General features: G+C 47.8%; 1 protein-coding gene across 1 annotated transcript; it reads left to right on the top strand.

The window, feature by feature from the left end:
- Nucleotides 1-131: 131 nt before the first annotated feature.
- Nucleotides 132-16,308, top strand: LOC123361813 (myelin protein zero-like protein 1). The gene is made up of 5 exons (XM_045001963.1): nucleotides 132-242; nucleotides 6,494-6,654; nucleotides 9,807-10,020; nucleotides 13,292-13,452; nucleotides 15,866-16,308. The coding sequence occupies exons 1-5, from the start codon at nucleotides 155-157 to the stop codon at nucleotides 16,094-16,096; spliced, it is 855 nt and encodes a 284-aa protein (XP_044857898.1). The 5' UTR covers nucleotides 132-154; the 3' UTR covers nucleotides 16,097-16,308.
- Nucleotides 16,309-17,855: the final 1,547 nt, after the last annotated feature.

Below are 17,855 nucleotides of genomic sequence, written 5' to 3'. Positions count from 1 at the left end.
GAGCGAGACGCGGGAGGTGTGCGCGATTGACAGCTCCTCCGTCCCATCCGCTGCCGGGAGCCCTTTCCCCGCCCACCGTCCGGCCCTAAGGGGCGGGGCTGCGCCGGGGGCCGGGACAATGTGGGCACGGGGCGGCGGCGGCGGCGGCAGGAAAATGGCAGCGGCGGCGGCGGGCGGCAGCGCGGGGTGGCGGGTGGCCCCGGCGCTGATGCTGGCGGCGGCCGCAGCCGCTCTGGGCTTCCGTGAGTGCGGGGGGGGCAGCCGGGGATGGGGGCTCCCGGGGGGGCGCCCGGGCTGGAGCCCCTCAAAGCTCCGCTCTCGGGGGCGGCTGGGCAATGCGGGGGGCGTTGGAGCGGTGCAGGGAAAGGAGGGGTCAGAGCGGTACAGCGGGGGATGTGGGCCAGCGTCATCTGCCTCCCCAAATTCCCCTACCCACGTGCTCTCCTGTCTCCCCCACACGCTCCGTGCTCGTTCCTCCGCTGTTCCTGCCTCCTCTTTCCAGCTCCTCAACAGGCAGGTGCTATGGGGAAAACAGGCTCCCCCCTGCTCGCCCCCGGCTGCCGGGGGTTGGCTGCAGTGACCAGATTTAAACGCTCTCCAAGGAGGGGCTGTTGTTTTAAAAAGTACGTGTCGCTTGCGGCCTTGGACGATATCCCACCCCTGGACCTGTGGGGGGCGGCGGCGGCAGAAGCAGCAAGCCCTTGAGGAGCCTGGTCCCCCAGGCTGTGCTGTCTGACTCGGGGCCCCATTACCTGTAGGGACTGGACCGGTGGTTTCCAGCTGGAAGAAGGGGGTAAAGCATTGGGGGTTCTGCCAAGAACTAAATTCTGTGTTGTCGCAGCTGCTTTGGAAGTGGGGCACCCAGTCCTGGGGTCTGAATTGAATTACCCCACTGGGCACAGAGTAGAGGGGCAGCTGTAAGGTTAGCAACCTAACCTGGTCTGGAAGGAAGCTACTGTTGGGTATAGGCTGTCCTGGCAACCCCCCTCCATACGTGTAGCTGTTTCATAGGCATTTCCAAGTGTCCAGTCACTCAGAGAAAATTCTGTGACACACAAGAGAAACTACTTTTAATGCTTTCTTTATTAGCAAGCATTAGGCTAATAACGGCCCTACTGGGTCAGTCCAAGGTCCATCTAGCCCAGTATCCTGTCTTCTGACAGTGGCCAATGCCAGGTGCTTCAGAGGGAATGAACAGAACAGGTGGTAATCAAGTGATCCATCTCCTGTCACTCATACTGTAGTTTCTAAAATCTGATGTGTTTGCGTTTTCGGTGTGCCCCAGGACATATTCTGTGTGACAGGCATTTTTTTGTAGAATGCTGAGAATTTATGGTGCAGTCAGTGAGGGGGTGGTCACTAGGAGTGGTACTTGAGAAGATTATAGTGACAGATGTAGGTTTTTGCTTTCTGGTCTGCCCTAAGGTTGTGGTGGTTATGAAGTAAAATGACTTTTCCTTACCATATCCAGGCTATGGCACATGACAAAGTAGGTCTCATGCTTGTCTTCTAGACAGTGAATTTCTTCAGTGTACACCTAAATTCCCCAATCATTGACCTAGCACTGCTACAGCCCCATGGTGGGAGAACTTCTGAAAATGCTTAGCATAGATAAGGCCTCAGCTGCAGACAAGTGGTGGAATATCTCTTGGGCTATGGCTATACTTGCACTTCAAAGCGCTACCGCGGCAGCGCTTTGAAGCGCTAAGTGTAGTCAAAGCGCCAGCGCTGGGAGAGAGCTCTCCCAGCGCTGTCCGTACTCCACCTCCCTGTGGGGAATAACGTACAGCGCTGGGAGCCGCGACCACATTGGCGCTTTGCAGCGCTGGAGAGGGTGTGTTTTCACACCCTGCTGCAGCGCTGCAAATTTGCAAGTGTAGCCATAGCCACAATTAACCAAGGCCATGTGCTTGGTTTGGATGACAAAGCAATCAGCCTGAAATAAGTGGGAACTCAATCAGCAAAAATTAAAATTTAACTTCAAACGGAGATATTAGGGTGACACCAACTTAAAAGTTGTTCCTTTTCTGTACTGTGCATCTCTGTAATATCTGAGCACTTCAAAACGTTAATGGATTTAGTCTCCTAAAACTCCTGTGGGGTACAGAACTAGTTTTATGCCTACTTTGCAGGAGAATAACTAAGGCACAGAAGCATTTAGGTGTACGAGGTGCAAATCTGAAAACGGAATCTGGATTTCTGAGTCCTAGTCCAGTGCTTTCACCTCTGTGGAAATTCATGTAATAAACTTTAGGCAACCGATAAAGATTAACAAAATAACCCAGTTGGATAACTCGCAGGAATTACTAAAAAACCTTGATGACATGTTGCATCATATGAACATTATAAGTGGCTTTTTAATTATCATTGCAAAAGGAAAGCTGTCCTGCAGTGGGAAAACCACAACTTTTTCCTTCCAAACAAAATGAACATGTATCTGAATGAATAATTTGACCTTGCTCTGTCATTATAGTGCATCTGGGTGAAGAATGCTTTGGACAGTGGAAAGATGGTTCATCTGTGGAATTAGGAGTCTTTACCCACATAGCCTTTAATAGTAGCTTATAATTGCAGGGTTTTAACAGCCTGTGTTCTATCCAGATGAGGATAAAGAAACAAAACCCTGTCTTACATGGCAAAGAGAAAATCACATGTGGTCTTGGGTAAACTCTGTCCAGAAGGGCAAAAGCTGTACAGATTAACTTCCTTGAAAATTTATTTTGATAGTGAAAAGTGCTGGACTGCTCACTCTTGACAGTGATGTCCTCTATACATAGAGCACTGTCCATCTCAAAGGCAGAGATTCCCAAATGGTGGTCTGGGGAGCACTTGCTGGTGGACTTGGGAGTGCTGCTTAGTCACATGGGGCAGGATCTCCTCTCTTCCATCTGCTAAACAAATTGATAGCTTAAAATACACCACTATTCTGCTAATATTACTTTTATGTAAGGAATTGCTGTAGCTGTCAGATGTTAGGAAATCATGAATAGGAGGGGAGACAATACATACAATTGCTCAGAGATGTCCTTCTCACAGTGGGGGAAAAACCCTGAAACCTTAGAGAGTCCTTGCCCCGCGGCATTCAGCCACCACTTATATCACTGTTAACCCTCACCTTCAGTTTGGGTATTTGGAAGTGAAGTGTTTAAGTGTGGTGGTAGAGAGCATGTTTCTGAAATTTCTGATAACTGCACGTAGGGAACAAATTGGACATATGCCCTGTGGGTGGATGAATTGGCCAATGCAGAAGAAGATACCTGTATGATTGGCCGACTGCTACCTGTTTTTGTATGAAGCAGAAACACTGCAATTCACGCATTGCATGGAGTTTATGCAAAACAGGTTAGACCATCCCTGGAGAACAAGACTCCCTCTGGCTACTAAATCCCACTCTGCAATACAGTAGTTTCTGTTAAGCAGTTTTCTCTTAGTTGTGAGATGACTCACCTGGAGGAGGAGGTAGCTATCTGATGCTTAGCTTTCTTTCACTGCAGAAGTGACACTAATCATGTGTGGTGATAGTGGCTCTAAGGGAATGGAAAATACCCAATACCCCCCCCCCCCCCCCCCCCCCCCCGGAAAAAAAATCCACTGCATTAGTGGGGAAAAATCTACTTCCAGCACTGCAGCTATATATTCACTTCACTGAGTTGTCAGAAGATCTCTTGTGTGTTCAGAATAAATGTTTGGTAGTAGGGACCCAAGGAACGGAGTATTTCTTGGCCTGTAGTTAGATTATATGTAGGGGAGAAGGGAAGCTCTGACACAACTGCTTCTTGAAAATCCACTTCCTTTAGAGCGCTGTTTCTGTGCTGTTCTGTTTGTTTGATACAAGGGTTGTGATGACAAGGCAGTCAGTAATGCCCAGCCTCCCCAGGCCTCTTAAACCAGGTTGTTCTGTAGGAGAATAACTAGCAACCTTTTCATGTTCTCTGTATGTATAAATATCTCCTGTCTGTGTGTTCCATTCTATGCATCCGAAGAAGTGAGCTTTAGCTCACGAAAGCTCATGCTAAAATAAATTTCCTGGTTTTTTTGCGGATACAGACTAACACGGCTGCTACTCTGAAACCTAGCACTCCCAGAGCGCTCTACAGACTAACTTCTACAGAAGATGAACTTACTCTGAGGGCTTGGCTACACTTGAGAGTTGCAGCGCTGGTGGAGGCTTTCCAGTGCTGCAATTAGTAACTGTCCACACCTGCAGGGCACATCCAGTGCTGCAACTCCCTGGCTGCAGTGCTGGCTGTACACCTGGTCTGCTTGGGGGTATAACGAGTGCAGCGCTGCTCGTAAAGTGTGGCCACACACCAGCACTGTTATTGGCCTCCAGGGTATTAGGAGATATCCCAGAATGCTTTTAACTAAATTACTCTGTTTTGTTATGATGCCTCTCTGTTTTGTTGTGAACTTGGGGCTCCGGGAGCTGCTTATCTAAAAAACAAACACAGCTCCTGTTTGCTGTGATCAATCTGTAACTGACTGAACAATCAATTGAGATAACCCACTACCTTGCTGTGAATGAGGCAGGCAGGGGGATGAGTGTTTGCTTGAGGATAGAAACAGCGGGGGCAGGAGGGGAGAAAGGGAGTCCATTGGAGCAGCTGCTTATCTGGTCTGCAGGCTGTTTGCAGTTGAGTAAGGGGTCGGGAAAATTTTCTGATTTTGCAAGGCAGGGAGCTGATACAGTGTCGGCTCCAAAAATCCACTCTCTCTCTCTCCCGCGGTCCCTGTCACACTCCACCCCACCCCCATCTTTTGAAAAGCACGTTGCTGCCACTTGAACGCTGGGATAGCTGCCCATAATGCATCACTCCCAACAGCGCTGTAAATGCTGCAAATGTGGCCACACTGCAGCGCTGGTAGCTGTGAGTGTGGCCACACACCAGTGCTTTCCCTACACAGCTGTACCTCTCAAGTGTAGCCATACCCTGAGCCATATGCAGTCTTCAGGGCTCGCTTTCACTCTGAATACATGCAGCAGACTTACCGCCCCAGGTTGCTTTGACTATCTGTATTTGAACCACAACTCATCATGGTAGCTAAGTGTTTGGAGGCTGCCTCAGTTTAAAATATTATAATCTGTCTTTAATAGAACTGACATTTATAGGCTGTTTTCCAAGCCTGCTGTGTGAGGTGATCCAACTTCCTCTCAGATTAAATTCGGATCTAATGGCAATAACGTACACCGGAGTCACTGTTATCAACTTCTCTGTTGTGTAATAATCTGAAGCTCATTCTTTTGGAAGTGAGGAGAAGGATGGGGTGACAAAGATTCCAGTCTGTATGACTGACTGTGCACATCTATCACAGGCTCAGTAACAAGAAATCTTGTTAAACAGATCCTTCACCTGAAATGCTGTAGGAGTTAATAGCTTTGGTAATGTTGTAAGTCAAACAATTCATATGTATTTCTTTGATTTATCTAGGACTCCTGCTGAAGTGAGCCAGGGAATGGTAACATTACGCCTTATAGAATTAGGCCAGAGGTGGGCAAACTACAGCCTGTGAGCCACATTGGGACCGTCCTGCCCGGCCCTTGAGCTCCCAGCCGGGGAGGCTAGCCCCTGGCCCCTCCCCTGCTATCCCTCCTCTCCTGGCTCCGGTAGGGGGGCCCAGCTGCCAGATATGGTGCTCTAAGAGGCATGGTAAGGGTGTGGGGATCAGGGGGATTGGATAAAGGACAGGGGCTTGGGAGGCAGGCTAGGGGACAGGGAACAGGGGGCAGTTGGATGGGGTGGGGGTGGTCAGGGGGCGGTTGGATAGGTGTGGAAGTCCCGGGGGTCCTCTCAGGGGGCAGGGGTATGGATAGGGGTCAGGGCAGTCAGGGGACAGGGAGCAGGGGGATTGCATGGGTACAGGGGTTCTGAGTGGGGCAGTCGGAGATGGGGACGGGAGCCAGACTATTTGGGGAGGCATAGCCTTCCTAGAAAGTTTGCCCACCCTGAATTAGGTGGTGCACTTAGCCAAAAGGGGTGTGTGTGTGTGTGTGTGCACGTGCATGCACACCCCTTCCCCGCTTCATCATGAGTGGAGTTGAATTTGGTGTTTTGTTCCAGTTGCAGCAGAGATTCAGAGTGTTATGGGGAGAAGAGAGGTGTGAACCAAGCAGGAAACAGGTTTTGGGCCTGCTGCCAATCCTTCTCAAGGTTAACTTCTCAAACTGCCAGTGGAAGTTGGAGCAGTAAATAGAGGGAGTTTTGTACTATAACATTGTCTCCCACCAGCTGCACTACAGGAAGCATCTGTTGGCATGGAACACCCCATAGCAAAAGCCACAAGAAAGGGGAAGCAGGATCCAGCCAATGTGTCCATGCTATAAACTTGATGTGATATCTGCACAACCCATCACCATAGGGGTGATTGTGCCTTGGTTCTCTTGTGTAATTCTTGAGGTGATACCAGTTCATCCCATGTTGCTTGTTCTTTGCTGGTCCTTGAAGACTGCTCTTGACTTTCATTTTTCCTTTTTCTCTTCCCCACCCCCAAACAGTCAGAGTATCAGCACTTGATGTGAAGACGCCAGAGGAGCTTTTTGTGGAGAATGGGACAGAAGCAAGACTTCCATGCACATTTTCATCCCGAGATGTGATCAGCAGCGCAGCGTCCATCTCCTGGAGCTTCCAACCAGAGGGAGCAACAACCCCTATATCAGTAAGAACCCTTTGTCTGGGTTGATCCTGCTGTTTGGGGCAGGCGTGGGAGGGGGAAATCTTGGGTATGTTTAAGAAAGAACTCTGCTGGGTGGCTGCCTCACAGGGAATTTAGGGAAGCGGGGAACTGATGGGGGCTGCCGGTCCACCTTGGTTGGAAGCCCCCACCACTAGCTCCAACAGGTTGCTCTTTCTGCAAGCAGTGGACAAACCAGGTAGCTGCCAAACAACGTTATAAGGGAGCATTGCGCAGCTTTAAACGAGCATGTTCCCTTATTGATCAGCAATGTAACAACAAAACAATGTTAAACGGGACGACTTTAAGTGAGGAGTTACTGTACTGTCTATTGAGGGGGTGGATTTACTACAGTGACAGGAAAAAACCCTTCAATCATTGTAGCAAGTGCCTGTGCTACAGTAGCCTCGCTGTAGTGTGCTGCTGTACTGCTTGTAGCGTATACATACACTCTACACTTTTTTTGAGTGTGCCTCAGAAAGGTGCCCAGTTAGGTAACAAGGAAAGTCAGAGGAGGGAGGAAGCGCTGGAGCAGTGTGGAGGAGTGCACTGGGTTTGGAAGGGTACAAAGTGAGGGCCCTGCCCCTGTCCCTGTGTCATCTTTTTGCCCCTTGGAGCTGTGCACTGGGCCAGCACATCCTGGACAGCAAACCTTATTGATGTAAAGAATTCAGGCACAAAACACGAAAACCCAGTTTGACTAGAGCTTTGAAGAACTGGGTTTCCTAAAGAGGCTTTCTATCATCCTTCAACAAATAAGGGATAGACCTGTTCTGGGATGGGGAACAGGGAATGAGCATGTGCAGTGCATGTGGGTAGGGACTGCATCACCACTTTCCTGCCTCCATCTGGTACATGCACTCTTCACAGCCTCACCATCTCTTCTCACCCCCCCCCCATCTCTTCTCACCCCCCCCATGGTCTCTGCGAGCTTACCAGGGGTGTGGAGCGCAAGGGTGCGGGTGAAGCAGCTTGGGGGTGTGCTTGCATTTGAAGCAGTATATGTGGGCGTGCCTAGGGGGCGTGGAGCCTAGGGTTTGTGGGGGTGGTTGGCAATGGATGTGATGGCGGGAATGTTGGAAGAGTTGGAGCAGTGTCAGAGCCGTGTGGGATGGAGGGGGCAATGTGGGGGGTGTTGGAGCAGTGCAGGAAAAGGAGGGGTCAGAGCTGTACAGCAGGGAATATTGGTCAGCTTCCTCTCCCTCCCCAAATTCCCGTATATACGTGCTCTCCTGTCTTCTCCCACACACTCCATGCTAGTTCCTCCACTGTTCCTGCCTCTTCTTTCGAGCTCCTGCTCTGCTGACACCTGCCACTTCATGGTGAGGTGGCCTGTGCTGTAGAAGCAGAACTGGAGATGATGCAGGGGCAGTGAAATGACATGCATGCAGCCAGTGCGTTTTGTGATAATCTTGCCCAGGACCAGAAGCAGTGGAAGGGGCATGCTGAGCTATGCTAGGTGGGAATGTTGAAAAATTATTTATTAAAAAATATTCCCCAAACTTCAGTAACACAGTTAAAGTTTCCCGTGGTGTCTTGTGCCCTTCCAGAATGTGGAGCATGGCTAAATTTAAACTTCTGAAAACCAAGAAATGAAGAGTTAGGTGTATACCATCCTGGCAATGTAGTTTAAACTCTACTCTCCTTGAGCGATGCCTGAATACACACAGACTAGCCCTGTACCAGGCCTAACAGCCCTGCAGTGATCATGTGTTCTATAGCATCTAAGTCTAACATCTTCTCTTTCCTACAGTAGACCTCTAATTTAGAGCAGGCATAGCATACAGGCTCTGCTGATTCTACACAGATTATGCCAGACTTGCTACCACCTTTTGGCCTGAGGATTTTTTCAGAGATGGTGCCTTCACTTACCTCTCGCCAGGCCTTGGGGACTATAATCATGCATATTGCCAGAGTTCTGACAGTCCCTATGGCAAGACCCCTGTGCACCTCTGCTGGCACAAACTACAGAAGTGAATGCTGAAATGAGGTATGCTAGATCTCAGAAGATAGGTGTAGCTGAGCAGGTAGAAGACATCTAACACAGTGAATGCAGCTGGAGTGCTGGCAGATAAATGCAGAGTCAAATCTTGAGTACAGCACAAGTAATGACACCTTTATGTAGTCCTTCATGTCTGCTAATGGCACCAACTGTACTGAATCATTCCCAGTGGCTGCTGTTAGCTGCAGGGCACAGAACTAAGGTTGCATTGCAGGTGCAGTGTGCTACTTATTTCCTGTTTTTTGGAGAATTTAGTCAATTTCCTGGTTCTGGAAATGCACGAGCAACCTTAACTCTTAGTTTTTAGACATTTAGTATCATCGTTAAGTTGGCTACTTTGCACACATTTGTACTTAATTCAGAGATGTTCAAACAGCAACCTTAAAATATGTTTTATGTCTTCCATATTTGAATAGTCAGATTTCATGTTACACTAACAAAACCTGCCATCTTAAATTAACTCTCTAAAAAATGTAGGGAAGGAAACCCCTTCACCGCCACACACCAGCCAAAACTGTTTTAGGCTTAGCTCCCTTCACCCTTCATCCATCACGTAGACAATGTTAATCTTTACATAGCTGAACATGCAAGTATTTAATACTCATCTTGCATTGTAGCAGCATCTAGATGCCTCAATCAGAATTGTGGCCTCACTGTGCTAGGTGATGTATGAACACATTATTATGGTAAGGATTGTCATAGGCAGTAGTTCACAATTTTTTTCAGTAAGGAACCCTGGGTTATTTTCCACCTACCTGGGAAGTGGAATCCCCCTCTTGTTTCAATACAAGAAGGGCACAGTGGTTGTGACCTGTGACACCTATGTGTGAACCCTTCTCTAGCATTGCAACACCCAGATTGAGACTCCTTGGCCTAAAAAAACAACTTTGCGGTGGGCTTGAAGGCTGTCATAGTGTGGCTACTTGAATGTGTGATTAGTGGAGCGACAGCATGCTTGCTACAATCTGCAAAGTTAGAAATTGCAGGCCTCTGGAGGGATTCCTACTCCTACCTCCTAATGTGGTATTGGAAAGGGCTCAGCAGATCTGGAGAATACTATCTTAGTGAAGGAGGGGTGTAAGCTTTGCAATGTTCTGATGTGGATGTTCTTACATGCTCTCCTCCCTGGCTGCAGTTCTTCTATTACTCTCAAGGGAACGCGTACCCTGGGAAGGACACACCATTTAAGAACAGAATCAGTTGGGCTGGAGACCTTAACAAGAAAGATGCATCTGTCACCATAGCAAATGTGCAGTTCCGGGACAACGGCACTTACTTCTGCGATGTCAAGAACCCACCTGACATAGTTGTCAAACCAGGAGAAATCCGACTTAGAGTCGTGCAGAGAGGTACCTCCCCTCACTAACTCTTCTTTTCTTTAGGTGCAATTCTGGGCCTGTGAGTGACTGTTGATTTTATCTCTTGTCTCCAAAGCTCCAAGGGCCACTCTTAGGTTTTGTTATGAAAGTTCAGCGTTTAAAAATTAAGATACCAGTCTTTCTTATTCAATCCAGAGTATTCCCAAATCCTAATTTTTTGCATGCCCTAAAGTCTGCAAACAAATCCCATCTCTCTCACATGACCGTCATAGTCATCAGGCTGCTGAAGGGATGAGGTGGGGTGTGGGCTTGGTGACATCATGCAGGGAAGCTAACATTTTGTCTGTGTTTGTGTTGGTGAAGTAGATGCTTGGTTCCATGCTGTTTAAATTTCAGATGATGGAAGTCACTCCTCTCCTAACAGGAACATAACACGCAGGGATTTTGGAGGGGTCTAATGAAGACTTGTGGATTGTCTGTATGTTAAGGCTATTACCGCTCTGAGAGCACAGCCTGTATACACCTGTATTTTTCCCCCTATGGTCCACCAAGAACATCCACTCTCAGGTTTTCTGGCTCCCTAGCTGTCACCTCTCTTGGGTGGAGACAGGCATCTCACTTCTTTTTGCTGACTGGGGTATTTCCGTGGTGCCACAGAGTTCCCTACCACAGTTCCCTGTGAATTCCCCAGCAGGTCAGACTGTAGCACCATCTACTCAGGACATTCCCTACACTAACACCGGAACAAATCAACATACCCTTAGAGCCCCAACCAGGGTTATTCTATCTACTACTCAAGATCCACAAACCCGGAAATCCTGGACGCCCCATCATCTCGGGCATTGGCACTCTCACTGAAGGACTGTCTGGATATGTGGACTCTCTACTCAGACCCTATGCCACCAGTACTCCCAGCTATCTCTGTGACACCACTGATTTCCTAAGGAAAATACAATGCATTGGTGACCTTCCAGAAAACACTATCCTAGCCACCATGGATGTAGAGGCTCTCTACACAAACATCCCCCACACTGATGGAATACAAGCTGTCAGGAACAGTATCCCTGATGATGCCACAGCACAACTGGTTGCTGAGCTCTGTGCCTTTATCCTCACACACAACTATTTCAAATTTGATGACAATATATATCTCCAGATCAGTGGCACCGCTATGGGCACCCGCATGGCCCCACAATATGCCAATATTTTTATGGCCGACCTGGAACAACGCTTCCTCAGTTCTCGTCCACTCACGCCCCTTCTCTACCTTCGCTACATTGATGACATCTTCATCATCTGGACCCATGGGAAGGAGACTCTGGAAAAATTCCACCACGATTTCAACAGCTTTCACCCCAGCATCAACCTCAGCCTGGACCAATCTACACGGGAGGTCCACTTCCTAGACACCACAGTGCAAATAAGTGATGGTCACATTAACACCACCCTATACCGAAAACCTACCAACTGCTATGCCTACCTTCATGCCTCCAGCTTCCATCCCGGGCACACCACATGATCCATTGTCTACAGCCAAGCACTGAGGTACAACCGCATCTGCTCTAACCCCTCAGACAGAGACCAACACCTACAAAATCTCCACCAAGCATTTTCAAAACTACAGTACCCTCACAAAGAAATAAGGAAACAGATCAACAGAGCCAGACGTATACCCAGAAGCCTCCTACTGCAAGACAAACCCAAGAAAGAAACCAACAGGACTCCACTGGCCATCACATACAGTGCATCAGTGTCTGGAGGCTGCCTCAGTTTAAAGCATTATAATCTGTCTTTAATAGAACTGACATTTATAGGCTGTTTTCCAAGCCTGCTATGTGAGGTGATCCAACTTCCTCTCAGATTAAATTCGGATCTAATGGCAATAACACACACCGGAGTCACTGTTATCAACTTCTCTGTTGTAAAATACTCTGAAGCTCACTCTTTTTGAGTGAGGAGAAGGATGGGGTGACAAAGATTCCAGTCTGTATGACTGGCTGTGCACATCTATCGCAGGCTCAGTAACAAGAAATTTTGTTAAACAGATCCTTCACCTGAAATGCTGTAGGAGTTAATAGCTTTGGTAATGTTGTAAGTCAAACAATTCATATGTATTTTGTTGATGATTTATCTAGGACTCCTACTGAAGTGAGCCAGGGAATGGTAACATTATGCCTTTTATAGAGTTAGATCAGAGGTGGGCATACTATGGCCCGTGGGACCATCCTGCCCAGCCCTTCAGCGCCCAGCCGGGGAAGCTAGCCCCTGGTCCCTCCCCTGTTGTCCCCCTCCCTTGCAGCCTCAGCTCGCTGTGCTGCCTGCTCTCGGGGCGGTGGGGCTGACAGCTCCTGCCGGGCATCACGGTTGCATGGCTGGCTCTGGCCAGGGGGCGTGGCTGCCAGACATGCTGCTCTGAGCAGCATGGAAAGAGAGTGGCGGGGCTGGATAAGGGACTGGAGGTCTGGGGGGGGGCAGTTTAGGGGACAAGGCGCAGGAGGTGGTTGGATTGGGCAGAGGTTCAGGGGTTGGGAGTGATCAGGGTGTGGGGAGCAGGGGGGCGATTGGATAGGCGCGGAAGTCCCAGGGGGGTTTGTCAGGGGGTGGGGTGTGGATAGGGGTCAGGGCAGTCAGGGGACAGGGAGCGGGGGGGGGGGGGTGTGTCCTGGGGGGGGTGGTTAGGGGCGGGGGATCCTGGGAGGGGGAGGTCAGGGGACAAGGAGCGGGGGGGTTGGATCAGTCAGGGGTTCTGAAGGGGGCAGATAAGGGGCAGGGGCCAGGCTGGTTGGGGAGGCACAGCCTTCCCTACCTGGCCCTCCATACAGTTTTGGAACCCCGATGTTGCCCACCCCAGAATTAGGTAGTGCGCTTAGCCAAAAGGTTTTGTTCCAGTTGCAGCAGAGATTCAGAGTGCTGTGAGGAGGAGAGAATGTGAACCAAGCAGGAAACAGATTAGCAGTAGGACCAAAACCTTTCTCAAGGTTAACTTCTCAAAAACTGCCAGTGGAAGTTGGAGACTAAATACGGGGGAGTTTTGTACTATAGCATTGTCTCCCACCAGCTGCACTACAGAAAGCATCTGTTGGCATGGAACACCCCATAGCAAACACCACAAGAAAAGGGAAGCAGGATCCAACCAATGTGTCTACGCTATAAACTTGATGTGATATCTGCACAACCCATCACCATAGGGGTGATTCTGCGTTCTTGAGCTGGTGCCAATTCATCCCATGTTGCTTGTTTTTTGCTGGTCCTTGAAAACAACTCTTGACTTTCATTTTTACTTTTCCCTGCCCCCAAACAGTCAGAGTATCAGCAGTTGGGGAGAAGACGCCAGAGGAGTTCTTTGTGGAGAATGGGACGGAAGCAAGACTTCCATGCACATTTTCATCCTCAGAGGTGATCAGCTGCGCATCGTCCGTCTCCTGGAGCTTCCAACCAGAGGGAGCAACAACCCCTATATCAGTAAGAACCCTTTATCTGGGTTGATCCTGCTGTTTGGGGCAGGGTTGGGAGGGGGAAATCTTGGGTATGTTTAAGAGAGAACTCATTGGGGTCAGTTTTGTTTTTTTCAGGTATGATTGTAGGGCAGGTCCCACTCCATGTTGCTGCTCCTTCACCCATCCTTCACATAAGCCTTTGTTTTTAGCTTAGCTTGAAATGTCACCAGATGCTTGTACAGTGTCCATCCTGTGTTTAACATTGGTTCTTTTCTTGCTGCCATGTAGCTTGGTTTGGAAAAGGCCCAGGTAGTGATATCTTAACCCGTCTGCAGAAGATATGTTTATACTACAGCTGGGAATGAGCCTCCCAACTCATTGAATGAGCTAGTGGGGTATGATTTAGCAAACTAAAAGAATAGCTTTGTGAACATTGTGGCTCTGGCGGAGACTTGGGCGAGCCACCTGAACTGAAGCCTAAGCGGTCAGGTGGGCTAGAGAAGGTGAGCTGCAACATCCACACAGCTATTTCTAGCACACTAGCTTGAGCCCTGAAACTGAGAGTCTGTGTTACCTGGGCTAGGGGGCTTGCTCCCAGCTGCAGTGTAGACATACCATTAGGCTTGGTTCACACAAATTTGATTGACCTAGATACATTGCTTGGTGCTGTGAAAAATTTCACTCCCTGTGTGACAGAGTTAGGTCAACTTAATCCCCGCTTGCATGGTGACAGGTTTCAGAGTGCTAGCCGTGTTATTCTGTATCAGCAAAAACAACGAGGAGTCCTTGTAGCACCTTAGAGACTAACAAATTTATTTGTACATAAGGTTTCGTGCAGACTAGCTACCACCCTTTGGCCTGAGGATTTTTTCAGAGATGGTGCCTTTACTTGCCTCTCACCAGGCCTTGGGGATTATAATCATGCATATTGCCAGAGTTCTGACAGTCCCCATGGTAAGACCCCCATGCACCTCTGCTGGCACAAACTACAGAAGCGAATGCTGAAATGAGGTATGCCTGATCTCAGAAGATAGATGTCTTCTACCTGCTCAGCTACACCTAACACAGTGAAAGTAGCTGGAGTGCTGGCAGATAAATGCAGATTCAAATCTTGAGTACAGCACAAGTAATGACACCTTTTATTTAGTCCTTAATGTCTGCTAATGGCACCAACTGTACTGAACCATTCCTAGTGGCCAGTCTTAGCTGCTGGGCACAGAACTGAGGTTGCATTGCAGGCACAGTGTGCTACTTAACTTATTTCCTGGTTTTTGGAGAATTAAGTTTCGTCAGTCTCCAGGTTCTGGAAATGCTTGGGCAACCTTAACTTAAAAACCTTAGGTTTTTAGACATTTTAGTATCATCATTAAGTTGGCTACTTTGCACATATTTGTATTTCAAACAGCAATATTAAAATATGATTTAACATCTCAGAATTGTCTGTCTTCCAGACATGAATAGTCAGATTTCATGTTACACTAACAAAACCTGCCATCTTAAATTAACGCTTTAAAAAATGTAGAAGGAAATCCCTTCACTGCCACACACCAGCCAAAACCGTTTCAGGCTTAGCTCCCTTCCCCCATCACATAGACAATGTTAACCTTCACATAGCTGAACATGCAAGTATTTAATACTCATCTTGCATTGTGGCCTCACTGTGCTAGGTGATGTATGAACACATTATTATGGTAAGGATTGTCATAGTTCACATGGTTCACAACTTTTTCCAGTAAGGAACCCCAGGGTCATTTCCCATCTACCTGGGAAGTGGAATCCTCCTCTTCTTTCAATAAAAGAAGGGCACAGTGGTTGTGATCTGTGACACCTATGTGTGAACCCTTCTCTAGCATCGCAACACCCAGATTGAGACTCCTTGGCCTAAAAACAACTTTGCGGTGGGCTTGAAGGCTAAATCGTAGTGTGGCTACTTGAATGTGTGATTAGTGGAGCGACAGCATGCTTGCTGCAATCTGCTAAGCTAGAAGTAGCTGGCCTCTGGAGGGATTCCTACTCCTACCTCCTAATGTGGTATTGGAAAGGGCCCAGCAGATCTGGAGAGACTAGCTTAGGGTACGTCTACACTACCCGACGGATCAGTGGGTCGCGATCGATCTGTCAGGAATCGATTTATCGTGTGTATTGTAGACACAATAAATGGATCCCTGATTGCTCTCCTGTCGACTGCTGAACTCCAGCTCAGCGAGAGGCGGAAGCAAAGTCGACGGGAGAGCCGCGGCAATCGACCCCGTGCTGTGAGGACGCAAGATATGTCGACTTCAGCTACGCTATTCTCATAGCTGAAGTTGCATATCTTAGGTCCATCCGCGCCCCCTTCCCCCCCCTCCAGTGTAGACCACACCTAAGTGAAGGAGGGGGTGTAAGCTTTGCAATGTTCTGACGTGGATGTTCTTACATGCTCTCCTCCCTGGCTGCAGTTCTTCTATTACTCTCAAGGGAACGCGTACCTTCGGAAGGACACATCATTTAAGAACAGAATCAGTTGGACAGGAGACCTTAACAAGAAAGATGCATCTGTCAGCATAGCAAACGTGCAGTTCCAGGACAATGGCACTTACTTCTGTGATGTCAAGAACCCACCTGACATAGTTTTCATGCCAGTAGAAATCCGACTTAGAGTCGTGCAGAGAGGTACCTCCCCTCACTAACTCTTCTTTTCTTTAGATGCCATTCTGGGCCTGGGACAGACTTGATTTTTATCTGTCTTAACCAGTTTTTCTTACTCCATCCACAGTGTGACATTGCACTCTATAGGATTTTATAAAAATATGCTGATGAGTGTGAATATAAGGTAACTGGAATATGCTTCATGCAAAAGGTCTCTTGTAAAGTATTATTACAAAGCTTATAATCTACTGAGTGTGGTCATCCTAGTTGTATAAATGTATCACTCATGTTTGAAACTAGAAATATATGAAATATAACTCTGAGGGCCTATTGTAATTATGGAAAGTGTGGGCTATTAATGGTGGTTTGGAATCTTGATGGCTCCCATCAACCAGGACAACTGACTGTGGATGGCTCTGTTTGCTTACAGGCCTTCCTGTGAGTCAGACTGGAAGAAATGAAGGCTTGGGGGTCTCACAAGACATGTGATCATGTCACCTAGTACTGAAATCCATCTTAAACGTGGTACTTTTCCATTTAGAAGGGGGGAGACCCAGAGAGACTCAAGATTCTCGCCATGTGCTAAAGTTATATAAGGCGGTGGAACAGAACAAAGGGGGCTGCAATCATGAAAAATCCCCTAGCTACCATCTGAGCTGGAACAAGGGCTGTACTGGGGAAAGGATTGTGCCCAGACTAGGAAGGCGTCCAGTCTGTGATGGAAGCTTATTGAAACATCTCTGGGGGTGAGATTTGATCTGTATTCAGTTTTTACTGGATTAGGCTTAGACTTGCATGTGTTGTTTTATTTTGCATGGTAATTTACTTTGTTTTGTCTTTTATCACTTGGAACCACTTAAATCCTACTTTTTGTATTTAATTAATAAGTAAAAAGTGATTTTTATTAACCCAGAGTATGTATTCATACCTGAGGGGGGGCAAACAGCTGTGCATCTCTCTATCAGTGTTCTAGAGGGTGAACAATTTATGAGTTTACCCTGTATAAGCTTTATACAGGGTAAAACGGATTTATTTGGGGTTTGGACCCCATTGGGAGTTGGGCATCTGAGTGTTTTCAGTTAAGCCTGCAGCGTTTAGGGGCTGTGGCTCAGACCTGGGTCTGGGTTTGCGGCAGGCTAATGTGTCTGGCTCAAACCAGACAGCACTGAAGTCCCAAGCTGGCAGGGAAATTGGGCTCAGAGGTAGTTTCAACAGATCAGGTGGCAGTCTTCAGGGGCATTTCTGTGGTTCAACCCGTCACACAGAGTATTCCCAAATCCTAATTTTTCGCATGCCCTAAAGTCTGCAAACAAATGCCATCTCTCTCACATGACTGTCATAATCAACAGGCTGCTTAAGGGATGAGGTGGGGTGTGGGCTGGATGACATCATGCAGGGAAGCTAACAATTTGTCTGTCTTCGTGTTGGTGAAATAGATGCTTGGTTCCATGCTGTTTAAATTTAAGATGATGGAAGTCACCTCTCTCCTAACAGGAACTAAACATGCAGGGATTTTGATTGGGTCTAGTGAAGACTTGTGGATTGTCTGTATGTTAAGGCTATTACCGCTCTGAGAGCAGAGGAAAGTAGAACTCATCCAGCTGTTAAAACTTCCTAAATAGTTATTACAAGAAACTGTGTCAAGAATTTAACAGGTTTACAAATCATTTTCATCCAAAATAAAAGTAATCATTCTAAACTGAGCTAATCTCTCTGTTTAGAGAAACATTATGAAGTAATATAATGAAATCTTTCAATTTGGTAGGGTGTTATATTGCAGGTGACAATAAGGGGTTTTAT

Source organism: Mauremys mutica, chromosome 1, assembly GCF_020497125.1.
Source record: "Mauremys mutica isolate MM-2020 ecotype Southern chromosome 1, ASM2049712v1, whole genome shotgun sequence".
In the NCBI taxonomy this organism is placed as follows: domain Eukaryota; kingdom Metazoa; phylum Chordata; order Testudines; family Geoemydidae; genus Mauremys; species Mauremys mutica.
The sequence above is the reverse complement of the archived record's forward strand: the minus strand, read 5'-3'. Positions and strand labels throughout refer to the sequence as shown.

Bases quoted from the DNA above. Each gene is read 5' to 3' on its own strand.
- LOC123361813 (XM_045001963.1), top strand. From the start codon at position 155: ATGGCAGCGGCGGCGGCGGGCGGCAGCGCGGGGTGGCGGGTGGCCCCG. The intron at 10,021-13,291 runs GTACCTCCCCTC...GCCCCCAAACAG, and splicing joins ACTTAGAGTCGTGCAGAGAG to TCAGAGTATCAGCAGTTGGG. The intron at 13,453-15,865 runs GTAAGAACCCTT...CCCTGGCTGCAG, and splicing joins GAGCAACAACCCCTATATCA to TTCTTCTATTACTCTCAAGG.